This window comes from Solanum stenotomum, chromosome 10 (assembly GCF_019186545.1).
Source record: "Solanum stenotomum isolate F172 chromosome 10, ASM1918654v1, whole genome shotgun sequence".
NCBI lineage: Eukaryota > Viridiplantae > Streptophyta > Magnoliopsida > Solanales > Solanaceae > Solanum > Solanum stenotomum.
This window is the reverse complement of record NC_064291.1, coordinates 55,419,175-55,438,078: the sequence shown is the minus strand read 5'-3', so window position 1 is coordinate 55,438,078 and position 18,904 is coordinate 55,419,175. Positions and strand designations below refer to the sequence as shown.

The 18,904-nt window shown below is 31.7% G+C and overlaps 2 protein-coding genes and 4 non-coding genes across 6 annotated transcripts; 5 read left to right on the top strand and 1 right to left on the bottom strand.

Moving 5' to 3' along the window:
• Window positions 1–3,669: 3,669 nt before the first annotated feature.
• Window positions 3,670–9,321, bottom strand: LOC125843296 (probable copper-transporting ATPase HMA5). The gene is made up of 6 exons (XM_049522516.1): window positions 9,037–9,321; window positions 6,069–7,460; window positions 5,738–5,992; window positions 5,538–5,660; window positions 4,628–5,107; window positions 3,670–4,322 (listed from the first exon to the last, which is right to left on the bottom strand). Exons 1-6 carry the CDS (start codon window positions 9,319–9,321, stop codon window positions 3,903–3,905), a joined length of 2,955 nt encoding a protein of 984 aa, XP_049378473.1. The 3' UTR covers window positions 3,670–3,902.
• Window positions 9,322–11,864: 2,543 nt separating this feature from the next.
• On the top strand, window positions 11,865–11,935 carry TRNAG-GCC (transfer RNA glycine (anticodon GCC)). The gene has a single exon. It is a non-coding gene; the product is annotated as a tRNA-Gly (tRNA).
• Window positions 11,936–11,940: 5 nt separating this feature from the next.
• Window positions 11,941–12,027, top strand: LOC125843399 (small nucleolar RNA snoR114). Its single transcript, XR_007443997.1, has one exon. It is a non-coding gene; the product is annotated as a small nucleolar RNA snoR114 (small nucleolar RNA).
• Window positions 12,028–12,597: 570 nt separating this feature from the next.
• TRNAG-GCC (transfer RNA glycine (anticodon GCC)) lies at window positions 12,598–12,668 on the top strand. The gene has a single exon. It is a non-coding gene; the product is annotated as a tRNA-Gly (tRNA).
• Window positions 12,669–12,673: 5 nt separating this feature from the next.
• Window positions 12,674–12,760, top strand: LOC125843396 (small nucleolar RNA snoR114). The gene has a single exon (XR_007443994.1). It is a non-coding gene; the product is annotated as a small nucleolar RNA snoR114 (small nucleolar RNA).
• Window positions 12,761–16,828: 4,068 nt separating this feature from the next.
• Window positions 16,829–18,850, top strand: LOC125843321 (uncharacterized). The gene is made up of 2 exons (XM_049522553.1): window positions 16,829–17,611; window positions 18,397–18,850. The coding sequence occupies exons 1-2, from the start codon at window positions 16,860–16,862 to the stop codon at window positions 18,464–18,466; spliced, it is 822 nt and encodes a 273-aa protein (XP_049378510.1). The 5' UTR covers window positions 16,829–16,859; the 3' UTR covers window positions 18,467–18,850.
• The last annotated feature ends 54 nt before the right edge of the window (window positions 18,851–18,904 follow it).

Sequence of the window (18,904 nt, the reverse complement as noted above, 5' to 3'; positions counted from 1 at the left end):
TGACTTAACACGATGTTTAAAAAAATAAAGAAAACTTTTGAATTTTATAGTCTTAAATTAAAAATATGTCAAATATATCAAAATGTTTATTAATATTGTAGTTTTAAACATATCATATGAAATTTGAAATTAAAGAATCACTAAAAAAGAAAAGAATCGTTTTTTTAAAAAATATTAAAAAGAAAGGTAGATCAAACAAAATGAAATGAAAATTTTGGATTGTTTGAACTCATGGACGCAATCATGAAGTTTTAAATGTATAAATTCAAAACTTCCATACCGAGTTTAAAGAGGTACAATAAGTGAAAGAACAATGATGGTACCTCGCTTTTATCACGAGGTACCATTATTGAAATACTCCTTTAACATTATTTCTCTCATCGCATATCTATTTCAAACTCCATGAAAAAATATTAAAGTATCGAACCTTTATAAGTTCAAAAACATGAAACAAACACACTAGAGTAAAATTTCAATAAAATCACCCAAAATGAAAGAAAACTAAGAGAGAAATGTTGCAATGAACTTACATTAATGAGACAGCCAATTTAATTCCAATGATTGAAAACAAATCCTTTGTTTCATTTTCTTGAAAGTTTGCCTTTTTTTTCTTTATAGCTTATATGTAGAATTCTTGCTACATTTTTTTTTTATAACTCTCTACTATGTTCTTTCGGTTGAAAAAAGTACACAAGTTTTCTTTTTGGTCATTTGGAGGTGTTTTCTTGTTGTAAAGTTTTGGATTATATGTACTTTTTTTTTATTCAGGTGCTTCACAGCATAGCCACTAAGCAATTGAGTTAGCACTTGTATATTTAAAAAACCGGGGAAAAGATTCAACTATGTCGTCGAACTTTTTTTAAAAAAATATTTATGTTATTCGTTAAAAGTTGACTTATCTATCGTTATCGTTCAAAAAAAAAACNTCTTGAAAGTTTGCCTTTTTTTTCTTTATAGCTTATATGTAGAATTCTTGCTACATTTTTTTTTTATAACTCTCTACTATGTTCTTTCGGTTGAAAAAAGTACACAAGTTTTCTTTTTGGTCATTTGGAGGTGTTTTCTTGTTGTAAAGTTTTGGATTATATGTACTTTTTTTTTATTCAGGTGCTTCACAGCATAGCCACTAAGCAATTGAGTTAGCACTTGTATATTTAAAAAACCGGGGAAAAAATTCAAATATGTCGTCGAACTTTTTAAAAAAAATATTTATGTCATTCGTTAAAAGTTGACTTATCTGTTGTTATCATTCGAAAAAAAAAAACCTCATTCATGCCAATATATATTTACTGAAATGGCAAAGATGAGCTAAATTTTCAACGGAGGGCATAGAGGAGCTTTTCTCAAAGTTTGATGACCTATTTGAGTTTTTCCCTTTAAAAAATGATTTAGTTAATGACGTGGTCGAATCATAATTAACCACGTGTAAAAAATGATTTTGTGAAACTGAAATTGTGTTCAGTTAGCTAAGTAGTGGCGAATGAGCATTTTCTCAAACGAAAATGTCATAAATGAGTCAAAACTTTTAACGGATGACATAAATAAGCCTTTTCTCAAAGTTCAATGGCATATTTGAGTTTTTTCCCTTTATATAATTAATATAGGTGATAAGCCAATCATAAAAGAGGTTTGAGCATGTTTGGATCGCTTATTTTAAGTGTTTTAAAGTTAAAATAGGGGTAGCTTTTCAAACAATTTTGTAGCTTTTGGCTAAAATGAAATAAAGTACTATTAATCACTTTCTTTGTAAGCCAAAATAACAAAAATAAGTTGAAAGTCATTAGTTAGATATTTTTATTATGACTTCTTGACTTATAATTCATAAGCCTATCTAAATAGGCTCAAAGACTTGAATTTTTATGTATTTTTCATCCGATATTCACATTGGGATTCGGTTAAATTCGAATTCCCAACTCAAAAACGAAACCTTATAACTTGACTTGGTTATTGTGGGAATTAAAGTCGATCACACCTGTTGAGTTGTGAAATGGGGTTTCTTTATTGATTTTTATAAATTACTTGTGTGTTTTTAGCAATTATAGTCTATTGATGAGCTCTATTGAACCCGCTTCCTACACTCTTATCTCTACCTCTTTATATATCCTCTTTATATATTTATCATGCATCTATTGATTGATCAGATATAGACCACCCCCTCCCCCCTCCCCGCACTATAAATCGAGTTACAAATAATTTTTTATCATTAATTATAAGATCTATAGGTACCTCTCCTCGATCCTCAAACTGTCACTATCTTTCACATGGTGAATTGAAGAATTGAATCACACATCAAGTTAGAGTTTGATTCATAATTTATAATTTATATATTTTATAATAATAAGTTAAAATTCAATAATATTATAATTGAATTTATATTTACATATTTATAAATATTTACTTAATAGATTTTCTATTGACAAGTCCACTTTTTCAAAGCAGGGCTTCAACTCGAATCTAATCAACTCCTCAAACTATTAGGTGTGGATTTCAATTAACGCCATTCTTTTTTCAATCAATTTGGATTTCATTTTTTCATTTTTAAGTTAATAACTAGAGTACTAAAATAGATATGTGAATTTCAGTTCAATATATTTTATGTGAATAACTTATTTACATAATAGGAGTTTGAGAATACACAAAAAAATTGAGCTAAAAGTGTCTGATATAGAAACACGTATTCGATTGAAATGTGTCATAGCCCAAATATCTAAATGAAATTTACTAACAAATTTATGCCCGAGATATATTCCACCTAAAGTTTTAATTTGTTCAAGCGCCTATTTGTTTCAATAATTAATACTTAAAATAAAGCTAACAAAGTGGTACACTTCTGCATAATGAAGTTACTTTTTAATACATAAAATTTAAATTTATAAATCAGTACTCAGTAGTACTATATTATTTGCAAAAAGAAAAATAGTACTGTACTATCACAATTCCTCCATCTCATTTTACAAGTATTTATTTATGTTGGTATTACAACAACAAAGGCATTATGATTTAATTAAACAAAAATTCAAATGCTTTAAATTGAATTACTAATTTAGTAATTCTAATTACTATTTTTCTGTTATTTCACTTAATTTATATGCGAAACAGGTCAACACGTAAGTTCATCTTCTTTAATAGGTCATAGAAAAAAAAATACATAAAGCCTAACTAGAGAATCATACTTTTTTGAAATTTGTCAAACACCAATATGATTGATTAAGAATATTTGTATCTATTATTCTTGTTATAGATGAACACATATTTCTATTTGTTATAATCAAGGGCGGAACCAGCTTGGGTTAGGGGATTCAATCTGAACCTTATCCCCTTCGATAAAAAACTATATTATATATAGTAGACGTTGAACCCTGTTTGGCTAGTTCATATATATACTTCTTCATATTTTGAATTCCTTAATAAAAATCCGGACTCTGTGTCACTTATTATAACATATATTTATCTATGTAATGCAATGATGATTTTAAACTAATCAACAAAAGGTAAGTTAACACACCACACCCAACCCCACAAACTTATTATACAAAAGCAATTTGACTTGTAAATGTTCCATTTACTTGTCAAATAACTTTATGAAAACTGCTTTTTTTTCAAAAGTATATATCATGTAAAATAAAGTTATGAAATCATACAGCAACAAGAAATTAAAATTTATGGGATTAGCACTTTTGATTCAAAAGCAACCACATATTGGTATACACACAATATTTACTATTATTAACTTGCAATATACATTAAGCTCCCACTATGCGTCGAGCGTCTAATATATGCAACTTATCTTGCATTTCTACTAGAAGTTGTTTTCACAGCTTGAATCCGTAACCTGGCCAAAGGTCATCTCGCGACAACTTTTAGTGTTGTACCTAGCTACCCTTTCAACATATTTACATAAATTATGACTCAACAGTTATTCCTCCAATCTCAAGATTATCAAGTTTTTTAGGCCTCTTGTAATTCTTAAGCAAAAGAGAGCTGCATACAACACTTACTGAAGAAGCAGCCATTGCTGCCCCTGCTACCCATGGTGGCAACCGGAATCCGGTAAAGGGGAAAAGAGCTCCAGCAGCAATTGGAATGCCAAGAAGGTTATAACCAAATGCCCAAAAGTAGTTCAGGCGAATTCGACTAAAAGTTTTCCTGGAAAGGTCAATAGCAGTTATAACATCTTCAAGATTGCTTTTCATTAGGACAATATCAGCTGCCTCAATAGCTATGTCTGTCCCTGCTCCTATCGCCATTCCAACGTCTGCTGCTACAAGTGCTGGCGAGTCGTTAATTCCATCTCCCACCATTGCAACAACTTTTCCCAAACTCTGTTGATCAATTAAGATGACTTAAGCACCAGCATGACAAAATTAATAATACGCTCCAACTCGTCCCCACAGTGATGTGTCTAGATGATCATTTTGTTAGTTGGAGTGCTCAACTAACACAATGGAGACGAGTTGAGGTGTCTAGATGTGCACTTTCAAAGTTGAAGTGCTTATTTGTCAACTGATGCCGAGTTTGAGTGTCTAGTTATGTATTATGTCATTTGTTAAGTCAGGAAAACTTAGGCTAATTCTTTATAAGCAAAATGTGTTTATCTTTCAGCAGATTCATGGCATCGAAATTTTACCTGCAGTTCCTTCACTTTTTCGGCTTTGTCTTCAGGTTTTGCTTCTGCAATAACATCACTAATGCCAACTTCCATAGCAATGGCATTAGCTGTTCCCCAATTGTCACCTGTTACTAGCTTACTCTCGACTTTCATAGACTTAAGAAGAGAAATGACTTCACGAGCTCCGGGCTTCACTGGATCTGATATAGAAACAACTCCACTCAGTACACCATCAATTGATACAAGAATTCCAGTTTGAGCCAATTCTTCTGCTTCTGCTAGTATTTCATTGGCATCAACTGGAACGGAAACGCCTTGATCTAACATCAAGCTCTTGTTTCCAACTATTAACTTCTTATTGTGGACAACAGCCTTCACACCATGTCCAGTTATAGACTCAAAGTCCTGGACTTCAGTCCACCGAGGGTTCTCCTCGTCCTCTCTGAACTTTTTTGCGTATTCAACAATTACCTTGGCCAAGGGGTGCTCACTATTTAGCTGAATTCAAGACTAAGTTATCAGTTTCACGTATTGGCATGAATAAACACCAGCATTCACTATATTAGAAAAAAACAAAATGTCCTTCAATCTTGTGGTCTAAAACATCTCACGTGGAGTTAGAATTGAAGAGTTGCCAAAAAAGGAAAAGCCATTCTTTTTTAAACGGGCTAAAAAGGAAAGTAAGACAAACAAATTGAAGCAGAGTGAGCACCTCGTATGATCTAGCCTAAGAAGAGTCAGTAGGGGATACATATCAGAGAATTATCATGATAAATTTAGCTTAAATGACAAATGGAAGGCTCAATGAACAGCTTTATATGTTGTTTTATCAGGGCAACGGAAATATGACTAAGTTAACAAGGGTGATAGAACTAGTAGGGCAAACATCAGCAAAGAAAACACAACACAATGGGGGCTGGTAATGTACCTCAGCTGCCGCAACCAATTCGTAAAATTCTTTAAGTACCATAGATTTGAAAAGCTTTGTATTTACAACAACTGGTTTTCCCATTGTAAGGGTCCCCATCTTATCAAACACAATACAGTCCACCTACAGAAAACATATGATGATTTTAATTTTTATGATATGGCATTGCAGGAAGCACAGTTGAGAAGTTTCGGTGCTACCTTTTGTGCGCCTTCCAAAGCTTGCCCGCCTTTAATCAAGACACCTCGAGAAGCACCAACTCCTGTTCCAACCATGACAGCAGTTGGAGTAGCAAGACCAAGGGCACATGGGCAAGCTATGACCATTACAGATATACCAAATTGAAGGGCAAGCTGAAAGCTATCCATAGAAGATGGAATCCAGGATTTAGTATAGCCGTCGTACTTCCCAGCTAAAAACCAGGCCAGCCAAGTAGATAAGGAGAGAATAATAACCTGAAATTGGGATCACCAACTCTCAGAGAGTCATAAGATGATGACATAATCTTACAGGAAGCCGGTTAATACTCACTAGTGGCACGAAATATTTAGAAATACGATCAGCAAATTTTTGAACGGGAGCTTTAGCCATTTGTGCTGATTCAACCAGTCTAACAATCTGTGAAAGAGCACTCTCTGATCCAACCTTAGTAGCTCTAATATGAAGAACACCATTCTCATTCACAGTCCCTCCAATCACCATGTCGCCTTTCCTTTTGGCCACTGGCCGAGATTCTCCAGTAATCATACTCTCATTTACGTGGCTTTGTCCCCAGATGACAAAACCATCACAGGCTACTTTTGCTCCGGGAAGGATTTTGATCACATCGTTCTTCTGTATCAGTCGGCTATCAATTTCTTCCTCTTTCACCACATTTCCTTCGTCATCAAACTGTAATAATGAGGCTGTCTCAGGGGTCAAGTTCATGAGTTTAGCAATGGCCTCTGATGTCTTTCCTTTGGCCAAAACTTCAAGATACTTCCCAAGTAGAATGAAGGAAATGAGCATTGAGCTGGTCTCGAAAAAATCAGTAGACTTGAAGCTTGGAGAAGTAGCAGCTCTTAATACCGAATAGACCGAGTAAAAGTAGGCTGCATTTGTTCCCAAAGCAATCAAAACATCCATATTTGCAGAACCATGACGCAGTGCTTTGTAAGAACCATAATAGAAACGTCGTCCAATGATGAATTGCACGGGAGTAGAAAGCACCCACCGCAAAATCTCTCCAATGCTAAGCATGTTCACAGCTTTAATATCCAATCCATCCTTCAAACCAGGAATATACATGAAGATCATGGAAGTAAAGAAAACAGGAATTGTAAAAACCAAGCTCCAGAGAAAGGATCGACGACAGTATTCGATTTCCTCCTGTCTATGGGATTGTTCCCCACCTCCTTCAGGAAATATTGTTGCCTTGAACCTTCCAGAATCAGTTGACTCAATTACTTGAATAAAATCTCTAGGTCCTATTGTATCTGATTTATAAGAAACAGACAACTTCTTCAGCTCAGGATCAATATCAACGTCTTCAACACCTGGGAGTGCTCTAAGAGAACTTTCAATAATGCTCATGGAATTGTCAGTGTGTACTCCATCAACTTTCAGCAATATTTTGCTCCTATCTTCTCCTGTTCTAATTAATATAGCTTCAAATCCAGTATCTTCTATGGCTTCTAAAAGCTGATTGTGAGTTAATATTTGTGGATCATATTGGATTTCAGCCTCCTCGGTTGCTAATGCAACTTGTGCTTTCTGTATACCGGGGATCAATTGCAAAGCAGATTCAACAGTTGCGGAGCAAGAAGTGCAGGTCATTCCTTTTATACGTATCCGGCAGACTTGGGAAGTTTTCTCATTTGTCTCCTCGGTAATCAAGGTAGCCTGGAACCCAACATCTTCTATTGTCTCACGGATTATTTCCTCCTGCACATTTGAGCAAGAAAACTTAGAAACTACAACAAGCCACTCCTCTAAAGATCCAACGACTTAAAGAATCGTAGCTATAGTATTTCTTTGTGAAGTGGAAGTACATTGTTCATGGCTTTCTCAGTATTAATGTGGCGCGTGATGATATGAACAAACTGCAATGCTACAGAAATCCGGAAAACAAAACTGATTTCTACTGCTAGATTTACTGCTGCATAATGCAGGGTACTTGGTACTAGTATGTAAATGCAGCTTTAACATAGTACTAATCATAATCTTTTTAGACCAACATCATTAATTTTGAATGTTTATTGAAACAGATGAATCTAATTCCAAATAAAGCTCATTGCTCAAAGCATATTCAACCATGCTAAATTCAAATTAGACAGCCATAAAGCACAAAGTCACAAGTGATAGAAGGACAAGTAAAGTTTCTGGAGTTCAAAGAGTTGGAGAACCATGTACAACGACAATCTTGACAATTCGATGTATATTTTCTTGCACAAACTCAGGTTGAAAAAGACTAGACAACAGAATTTCACGTCATCCAACACAACCAACATTCAGCCAAAAGTAAAAACTTAAAGGAAGAGCAAAGGGGAAAACCTTGACTTTAACAAGTTTGCTTAGAACATACATAACATATTCAATTGAGTAACTCACTTCTATATAAACAACTACGATGCTTAGAACATACATAACATATTCAATGTGGCTTACTTCTATAAAAATCATAAATAAAATATAAAGGAAAGCTTCAAACTCTACCTAATTAGTTCATATGATCAGCAAAATACAGAAAAAACTTGAAAAACGAAACAAATTTGTACTCTCTTACAGAAATAAGTTTGTCTTTTGGAAACAGTCTCTCTACCTCCACGAAGTAGGGGTAAGGGTCTACGTACNTAACATATTCAATTGAGTAACTCACTTCTATATAAACAACCACGATGCTTAGAACATACATAACATATTCAATGTGGCTTACTTCTATAAAAATCATAAATAAAATATAAAGGAAAGCTTCAAACTCTACCTAATTAGTTCATATGATCAACAAAATCCAGAAAAACTTGAAAAAAGAAACAAATATGTACTCTCTTACAGAAATAAGTTTGTCTTTTGGAAACCGTCTCTCTACCTCCACAAAGTAGGGGTAAGGGTCTACGTACACTCGACCTCCTCAAACCCCACTTATGGGATTACACCGGATATGTTGATGTTGTTGTTGTTGAAATAAGCACAAAAGAATGGACTCACACTAACATAGCTAAGGCAAAAGATAACTCAAACTCTGTTATTCAGAATCTTAGCCTCGGGGACAGAGTTATCTGATACCTATGCTCGTGAGAGGTAGCAAGTACCCATAAAATTAGTCAAGGTCCATGCAAGCTAGCTCAAACACCACAATTATCAAAAACAAACAAAAATCTTAAACCTGGATAACCCCTTGTAGAATTTCTACATAATGAGCCTAAATCATTACCAGAATCCACTAAAATTTCCATAAAGATCAAATTTTTACGTTCATTCAGCAACTAAAAATCTCAAAATCAAGAATCAGATTACTCACATTGACAAAAGTGGGGTAAAAAATAACTTGAGCTTTGTTATTCAAAACATCAACTACAGCTTCTTTAATCCCAGAAAGTCTTTTAATTGCCTTTTCTACAGAACCAGCACATGCAGAACAACTCATACCATTAACTGAAAAAAATGCCTTTTTTTCTTCACCAGAAGATACAGAAAAGCCCTTTGGATATTTGGGCATTGATGGGTAATGTGCCTTTGAGGTAAAACCTCCATAACTGCTCTCATTTCTTAGGCATGAAAGTGAAAGAAGCTTAACAGTCGCCATGGATAAAAGACGAAGCTTTTTTTTTTTTCTTTTTTTGGCTCTCTGTTTTCGATTCTTGAATTGCTTTTTTAGGAAAACAAAAACAGAGTTTGGTGTCATCAAGGAAAATGAAATTATGTAATATGAAACTTGAATGATAAAATAAAGGTATTTTAAGGGTGTGTTTGGTAGGAAAAGAAAATATAATTTTGGATAATAAGTGGTTTTCGTATTTTGGCACATAAATAAATAAATAAAACAATTACCCGAAAAAAATTACTCTAATCTAGCAAAACACAATGGGATGAGGTGTGGGGGGATTTAGGGGTAGCAAGGGTAGAATAGTCAAAGGATAGGATGTGAGCTTTGTAATCCAGCAAAACACTATGGGATGTATGCGTGAGGATTTAGGGGTAGTTAGGGTAGAATAGTCGAGGGATGGGATGGGGGGCATTGGATGTNGCTTTTTTAAGGAAAAAAAAAAACAGAGTTTGGTGTCATCAAGGAAAGTGAAATTATGTAATATGAAATTTGAATGATAAAATAAAGGTATTTTAAGGGTGTGTTTGGTAGGAAAAGAAAATATAATTTTGGATAATAAGTGGTTTTCGTATTTTGGCACATAAATAAATAAATAAAACAATTACCCAAAAAAAATTACTCTAATCTAGCAAAACACAATGGGATGAAGTGCGTGGGGATTTAGGGGTAGCAGGGGTAGAATAGTCAAAGGATAGGATGTGAGCGTTGTAATCCAGCAAAACACTATGAGATGTATGCGTGAGGATTTAGGGGTAGTTGGGGTAGAATAGTCGAGGGATGGGATGGGGGGCATTGGATGTAGTGGTGAATTTGGGATTTTCACTAAGGATGTTCAGAAAATAAAAATAGTGCCAGAGATTTGCTCTTAAAACTTTAAATCACTGAGTCAATCTTTAGTCTTGTGTTCAAGAAGTTCGAAAAGACTACATATATACATTAAAATAATATATTGTAATTTTTTTACCGAGGGAGTCAAATGAACACCCTCGCCCCTGCTAGATCCACCCCTGATCGGATGGATGGAAAAGGAATAGTGAATATGAAATTTCATTTATGAAACTTGATTTCCCTATTAAGAAAATTATTTCTCACATTTTAAAGAAATTTATTTATTCTAAAAAAAGATATCCTTTAACAAATTTAACCAATCAGAAAATTTTGAAAAATAGAAAACTTTGTACCAAACACACCTTTAATACTTTTGCTTGTAAAGGATGCAACTTCAATATATTAGTTGGTGTAATAAAGTTGAGGGCTATCGATTGGTGGATATCACAAGATTATTGCGTGATCAATATGCGTATTTAATGTCTAATATTTAATCAATTCGCAAATTGTTATTTTTTCAGATGCGTATATGATAAAATTTGTTATAGTGTAATAGCTTGCACATAACACTGAGTGTCTCCACAAGCTTCATGCGACGAGTTCAATCAAGAAACTATATAAACAAAATTAAATTAAGATCCTCCATTTGAAAGATTAATAATAATTGCTCAGCCAACTCGATCACTGATGCTATTAATACCCATTCTTTTTAATATTTGTTTAAGGACAAATTAAATTCTGAATTAAAAGTTAAAACTTTCTTATTTTTATTTTTCAAATTCAATTTAGCTTTGCCTTAAGCAGGTTGGAATGGTGGGCCCATTTCCGTTGCTTTCGCGGGGAATTTGAATTTGAAGAATGAGCTTCCAAAGTTTCAAACATACATGTTTTTTTTATTTTATTCTGCGTTGAAGCACGATTAATCTCAACTTACATTAATAAATTACAGAGATAAAGCGACCCAATATACATAGTTGTGTGTAAGTCCCTCCATTTCAATGATCTATTTTGACTTGGTGCAAAATTTTAAAACGTAAAAAAGATTTTTGAATCGACTTTTTAATGTTGTGATTTTAAACATGACACGTGGAAAGTTGAAATTAAAAATTTACTAAAAAAGAAAAGGATCATTTTTTAAAAAATTGACTAAAAAAAAAAGTAAATCAAACAAATTGAAACGAAGTAATGTTTTGGACTCCCATTCATTTAATTCAACCACGTCTCCAAGTTAATGTATATTGAAATCATCTTTAAAAAGTCAACCTATTGTGGTTGTTGTTATGTGAAAATGAGGCAAAAATATAAATGAATTTAGAATTTTATAGCACCATAAGTCCACAACTGTAATATAAATGAATATATACATAATTTTACTTGGGATGAGATTTTTTTTTCGAAAACTGTTGGATTAATAGGAAAAATCAGATTTGAAGATTTTTTTGCTTCTTCTAACAGTGTCATCCAATAGCTTATACGCACGTCGACTATATATTATACGCACTATGTAAATATTTATGAGTTTCACATAATTCTACACTTGGCTAAAAAAATAATTTTTATATTATGAAATCTACTTAATATATCTAAAAAAAAAAACATATTTAGAAAGAAACAGTTTGTTTCACCTTATTTTTAGTCAAATAAAAGAGGAATTATGTAATAATTAAAGCTATTAGTGATTAGTTAAGCAAGTAGCACCAGTGGTCTAGTGGTAGAATAGTACCCTGCCACGGTATAGACCCGGGTTCGATTCCCGGCTGGTGCATTTGAGAGCAATGACGTTTACTTGCACAAATTGTGAACGATTGGGTTGTCGCATACATCTGATTCAAGATGAAACAATGTGCATCTGAGCTCTTCTTTTATCCGTTTTCGTTTTTCACCGGAGTCCAATATTTATACTGGGGTTTGATTAAATTTAGAATCGCTCCATTTTTTTATCCCACCCCAGTCTGCGTTGCTTTCTCTTATGTGATCGTAAATTATGTTTCATTGTATGTAAAAAAAAAAAAAAATTGTTCTAATTTTATGTGGTTCATTTTNCTTAATAATTTAAGTATCCGCCCGTTATTAATTAAAGTATCCGCGCTGCTATATTAAGTATCCACACTGCTATATTATGTATCCGAAAAACACTAAAAAAGGGATTTTTGGTAATTAATGAAAGAGTAGGGAAAGAAAGTAATTTCTTTCTTATACTATGTCATTTGCCTAATTTTTACTATATTATACGCACTATATAAATATCTATGAGTTTCACATAATTCTACACTTGGCTAAAAAAATAATTTTTATATTATGAAATCTACTTAATATATCTAAAAAAAAACATATTTAGAAAGAAACAGTTTGTTTCACCTTATTTTTAGTCAAATAAAAGAGGAATTATGTAGTAATTAAAACTATTAGTGATTTGTTAAACAAGTAGCACCAGTGGTCTAGTGGTAGAATAGTACCCTGCCACGGTACAGACCCGGGTTCGATTCCCGGCTGGTGCAATTGAGAGCGATGATGTTAACTTGCACAATTTGTGAACGATTGGGTCGTCACACACATCTGATTCAAGATGAAACAATGTGCATCTAAGCTCTTTTTTTTATCTGTTTTCGTTTTTCACCCGAGTCCAATATCTATACTGGGGTTTGATTAAATTTAGAATCGCTCTGTTTTTTTATCCCACCCCAGTCTACGTTGCTTCCTCTTATGTGATCGTAAATTATGTTTCATTGTATGTAAAAAAAAAAAAACTTGTTCTAATTTTACGTGGTTCATTTTTATTTTTTTTCTCTCCTTCAAAGTAATCTAATATAGCTTAACTATAGGGATGGCTATTAAGCATTAATTATACTAATTTTGTCAGCTTTACTAAATAGAATAATTAAAATGCACGTAAACAGTTTAAATATCACGTTATATTGAGGTAACAAGTAATTATGATCACAATGATGTAATGTTTAAAAGTAGAGATTATAGTATAATCTAGCAAGTAATTATAGTACGTGTAAAAATCATTGTCATGGAAAAAGGAAAAAAGTGCATAACATTTTTTTCAACTATATCTTTTAATTATGACGGGGACATGGGGTGATTTGCCACTTGAAATTTATAGGGTAATTATGTATTATGATAAAGCTATAGTGCTATACGTACCCCCCCCCCCCCCACTCTAAAAAGTAAAAAGTATTGGACTTTTCATATTTTGCTGTGTGTTTTTCATATTATACACGTTTAAGTCTTGATTTTATGTGTGTTTTTCATATTATACACATTTAAGTCTTGATTTTAGGTGGTTAACCGTTAACACATTGTATGTCATGTTAACATCTTGTATTACAATGTATTCTTTAATTTGGATTTAGATATTTAATAGATATAACTCTTAGTTTAGATGTTTAAATGAAAAAATTTTAAAAAAAATTGAGACATCGTCCATTATTCAATTAAAAACAATTGTATACGCACCAAAAAAATTGTCCCCACTAGAGAGAAATATATTATTGGTGCTAGGGTTGCTTGAATACCTAAATCAACAATAATAAATTATATAAGCTAAAATCCATTTTACAAGCTAAAATTTTTTATTGGCATTTGATATCTATTTTATTGATTGTCGTATTATTTATTATTTTTATTATGAATTTTTTTCACAATTATTTTCTACGTGACTTCTTTATAACTATATATATTATCTTTTCATATTCAATTTGTTATGTTTTTTTTAAACAGAGGATCTTTCGAAAACAATATTTCTACCGTCATAAGATATGGATACGATTTGCATATACATCAGGTTTTTCAGACCTCGATTGTGAAATTACACCGAGGATGTTTTTATTTTCAGTATTTGCACTAGCTTGCTTAGTTTTTTTATTTGATTTTTTAATAATTTATACTTGTTTGGATAAACAACTTTTTTTTTTTTTTGTATTTCCATTTATAAATGCAACCCACTCCCCCAAAATAAAATATTTTTTTAGGCGGCTCTCCATTATATTATTTTATACTTTCCATCCTTAACATCTGCAGCTGTATTTTATTTTTTGTTGGAATAAATAAATTAAATATTTCAGTCATGATGATATAATCCAAAGACAATTTTTTAAAAGTCATATAACGGGGTCCAACACGTGCACTTATTTTTTTCAAATCGTTTTCATTTTATTTTATTTTACTACATACTTTATTTTTTGACCTTTTTCTTAATTTTGGCCTAATAATTACCAAACTAAGGTTTCTAGAAATGCAGTTATTTTAAGTCTAAGATTGAACGCTATTCGAATATTTATGGCATCAAAGCAATTTCATTTACAAACCAAGACAATTACGATAGAGTCTTGGAGCAACGATATATTTATTTTTGTATAACGTGTAGTTAGGTCTCGAGTTCAAGATGAAGAAATAGACAGTAAAACTTGTATTAGGGTAGGCGATTTACAATCCCCCCTGGGCTATGGATACGGTTAGTGGCAGAGCTAAGATTTTCATCAAAGTGGTTCAAAATATGAAAAAGTTGAAGACGGTTTAATATCTATTATATATGTAATTTTTCATCAAAATGAATTCAGATGAACCCCTCGGTCCTACCTAACTCCGTATCTGGGGCAGCCATTTCCGAACCCTGCTAGAGAAAATTGCTTTGTACACTACGTTGGTGTGTTAAAATAAAACTAATAATAGTGCATTTGGGAAATTATTACTAAAAGAAAAAATTGAATAAATATGGACCAGAAAAAAAGATGAAAAATCAACCACGTTATTGACCTTAAAATTCGTTTTTAGGACTATATATTTTTTTAAAAAAACATTATGCATTTACACTAAAATCCGTATTCCTTGTGTTATATATATGTCAAAGTCCAATAAAACCAAAGATTGATATTCAAACTCATTAAAATTATATAGACTTTATTTTATTTATGGAAAAATTAAAGTAAATGTAAAGGTTTTGATAGTTACATTTAGCTACTAATATCTTCAAAATATGAGAAATAAATCAAATTTTATGATGAAAAACATAATTCCCTTTTAAAATAATTTAGGATGCCATTGTCAAAATTGATGATTTGATTCCCACTAAACTAAAAGTCATAATTTGATTAATTATTTTATTAAGTCTGCGTTGGGCAATAAAATTAAAATAATTTCACTAATTATTAATGTTTGATATGTCATCATTTTTTCTAATTATTTATACTTTAATTGTCATCATCATATATCAATATAAGTTGTCGGTAGCATAAGGAAGAGAGATATCAATTCATACACCAATAATGGTATCATATATTTTTTTAGTTTTCAATTTGATTTTCAGTATTTGTTTTGAGTAATCGATTAATTTAAATTTGTGTATGCGTAAAACCTATTTTAGAGAAAATATTTTCTCTTAAAATTTTCTTTATTCTCAATGCTCAAATTCAAAAACTTCAGACTCTATAACAGTAATTGTTTCAATTATTATATTAAAGAGTTACTTTATCTTAATAATGATCAATTTCAAGAAACATTTAATAAATATAAATAACTTAGTAAACTGTATTTTATCGTTTAGTATTTGACAAGACTGAAAATTAAAAAAAAAAAGATTTTTAAAATATCTTAATATATAATCAATTGGAGTATGAAAAGGGACAAATAGAGTCTTTTGACTCAATGGAAAAATATGACAAAATAAAAACAAAAGATTGCCAGATAGAGATCATCCATCTAGAACTCTTGACTTTTTTTACTCTTTCCATATTTCTTTTCCATTTTTTATAGTACATAAATTAATGTGTCACTGCTTTCGATCCCAAATATTAGTCTTTTGAATAAATTTATTTCAATTGATATTTTTTTTTAAATTATTTATTATTATCATCGCAATCTATTCTTATCGTTCAAATTAACAAAGTATTAATTAAGTTAGACGTAAAGACACGATAAACTTTAAATAACACAAATATTCTTATAATTAAAGGTTTTAAATATTTTTCTAAAGAGGTAAGCAAAAACATCTTCGAATAGTGTGGTAATGATCTCTTATAATCATTTAAAAAAAAAAAAAAAACCTTTCCTCCTTATCAAATTAACACCCTAATAGATGTGGAAGTGATCACACACATATTAAACTTTTTAAAAATAATCTTCTTAGATCTCTTACGTATAAAAATAAAAATCTCTTATATATAAAAATAAATTTTCTTAAATTTATAAAAGACTACGAAATCAAATTTCTTCGCATTAAAAAAATAGAAAAAATGTACCTAACATATATACTTGGATCCATAAAGATTCTATATACTACTTTATCATTTGTCCTTTTCCTTATTTTTCTTCTCTCATTCGATGTCCGATATCTATATTGGAGCCCAATTTTCATGTCGGAAAATTCCAAGGAAGTAAAGTGCTCCTTAACAAAGGCGACTTCATACATAAAGAGACTCAAACTGAGACATCTAATTAAGAATAAATAAGTACTTATCACTCCACCACGACTCTAGTTGATATCCTTTTTTTTTCATTCATTTAAGGTGCCTAACATACAAAAAGCAAGGCCAATAAAAAAACTACTTGTTTTTTTAATTGAGAAGCAAGTTAGTACTAATATACATATGACTTCTACATACACACATCACACCACAATATTTTTTCCCTCATTGTTTCCCTCTCTCACCCCCCACCCCATCCTAAAATCCTCTCAATTTCCAAACATGTTTGATCCAAGAAACCAAAAACCCAATGATCATATACACATTCTTGATCCAGTTACAACCTCAGATTACACATATAACAACAACAATTATGCCACCCAAAAAAATAGGCCAAAAAATGATGTTGGAGGCCTAGAAATGTCACAAAAACATGTTGATTATAGTGATGATTCTGGTATTTCTTCACCACCCTTATGGAAAAATAGTTCATCAAGAAGCCCTGATCACCCCTTTCATAATTCGACGAATCATCGATCAATTTCACCTAGCTCTAGAGCTCTAGCTATAGCTAAAGGCCAATGGGAACTAATGGAAATGATCAAGAACATGCCTGAATCATGTTATGAGTTGTCACTTAAGGATCTTGTTGAAAAAAATTCAATCTTGGAAACAAATCAAGAAGAATGTTTGATCAATAAAGAAGAAGAAAATTTTAGTACTAGTCAAGAACAAGTTGTGGTGCAAAGGGTGAAAAGTGTAAAAAGACAAGAAAGTGGTAAAAACAAGAAGGGGAAAATGATTAGAAATGAAAGTTTTGAAGAAAAGGGGTTTTTCTTAAAGATGTTTTTTCCAATTCCACCAAAAACAAGTAGTACTAAAGTTTCACCTAAGCCAGTTGAAGGTTTAAAAAGTTTGGAGAAAGATTGGTGGAAGAAGAGATTTTCTTGTTCAAGTGAGAGTGATAGTAGCAAAACAGGAAGTAGTAGTAGTGAAAGCAGTGGCAGTAATGATAGCAGAACAAGTACTAACAGGTATCTTCTAATTCTTCATCTTGTTATTTTGAAATTTCTAAGGAGGACTCGAAACAACGGTAAAGTTGTTTCTGTGTGATCTATAGGTTACGAGTTTGAGTCGTGGACTTAAGCACTTTGATTGTCTATGTTATATTGGGATGTTTTAGTGCACCAGACTGTTTTTTCAGTTTGTTGTTGTTGTTACTTAGAAAATTCTGAGACCTTGAAACAACGTTAAAGTTGTCTTTGCGAGACTATAGGTTACGGGTTCGAGTTGTGAACAACACTTTGGTTGTTTATGTTATATTGGGATGTTTCGTGCACCAAACTGTTTTTTTTTTTTGTTGTTGTTGTTACTTTGAAAATGAGTTTTGAGATATTGGGGGTTCTTGATATTATGACTTGTTGAATAAATTGACATTATATTTATGTGATTTGATTATTAAGGTGAAATTCTTTAACAAATTGGTTTTGGAATCTTTTTATGAAATGATCAAAGCAAAGATTAATCCTTTTTATCTTCTCTTGGTTGTTTTATACTCTGTGTATTTAATTTAGCAGAATATTGAACAAGACTTTTGACTAGTTTAATTTTGGCAAAAAAATGTATTTGCATATTAGGACAAACAGAACAGAACAAAGAATAGATTATGTGTATGATTGTGTATAATCTATGTATACTAGCTATAAAAAAGTAAACAGTAAAACTGTCTGGCTATTCGTGTAAAGATTCCTAAAGTTAAGCATATTCTGTTGTTTTTCCCAAGCTAAAAACTGTATTTTCTTGTTTTTTTTTAATGCAGGAAAAAGAAAGGATTTTTAACCAATTTCTGGTCAAGATCATGCTTTAGTAAAAGCAAATTAGCAGAGTGAAGACAATCAAATATTGCCTCTCTTGTTTGGTTATGAATCCTGTAAATCATTTGTACTTACAAGACTTACAGATGAAAAAAATATATCCTGTAAAGATCATTGATAAATAAAAGATCAATCAGAGGTGATTCTTGAGTTTTGTTGCAATAGTCATTTTAAGTTTCTTAGAGTTGTTTCCCTTGAAAAGGAAGCTGTGTTACGTCCATATGTCTTCTCTTATTCCCGACATGTTATGGTAGCCTGAAATTGGTACGAGCAGGTCATGTTTGTCACGAAGAACAGCAGTCCTATTTAGATCTGATCTATTTACTCAGCAATTCATCAGCAAACTTGTGTTGTTTTTGTTTTTGCTTGTTTGGATATATATATTTGTTAGAAGAATATTGAAATTTGAAATTGTCAACGCTACAAAAGTTTAGTCCAAGATCAATTTTATTT

Excerpts from the sequence above, each read along its gene's own strand:
- LOC125843296 (XM_049522516.1), bottom strand. The coding sequence starts at position 9,321 with ATGGCGACTGTTAAGCTTCTTTCACTTTCATGCCTAAGAAATGAGAGC. Across the intron at positions 5,661-5,737 it reads CTTTGGAAGGCGCACAAAAG|GTGGACTGTATTGTGTTTGA; the intron begins GTAGCACCGAAA and ends TGTTTTCTGTAG. Across the intron at positions 4,323-4,627 it reads AAAAAGTGAAGGAACTGCAG|AGTTTGGGAAAAGTTGTTGC; the intron begins GTAAAATTTCGA and ends ATTGATCAACAG.
- LOC125843321 (XM_049522553.1), top strand. The coding sequence starts at position 16,860 with ATGTTTGATCCAAGAAACCAAAAACCCAATGATCATATACACATTCTT. Across the intron at positions 17,612-18,396 it reads AGCAGAACAAGTACTAACAG|GAAAAAGAAAGGATTTTTAA; the intron begins GTATCTTCTAAT and ends TTTTTAATGCAG.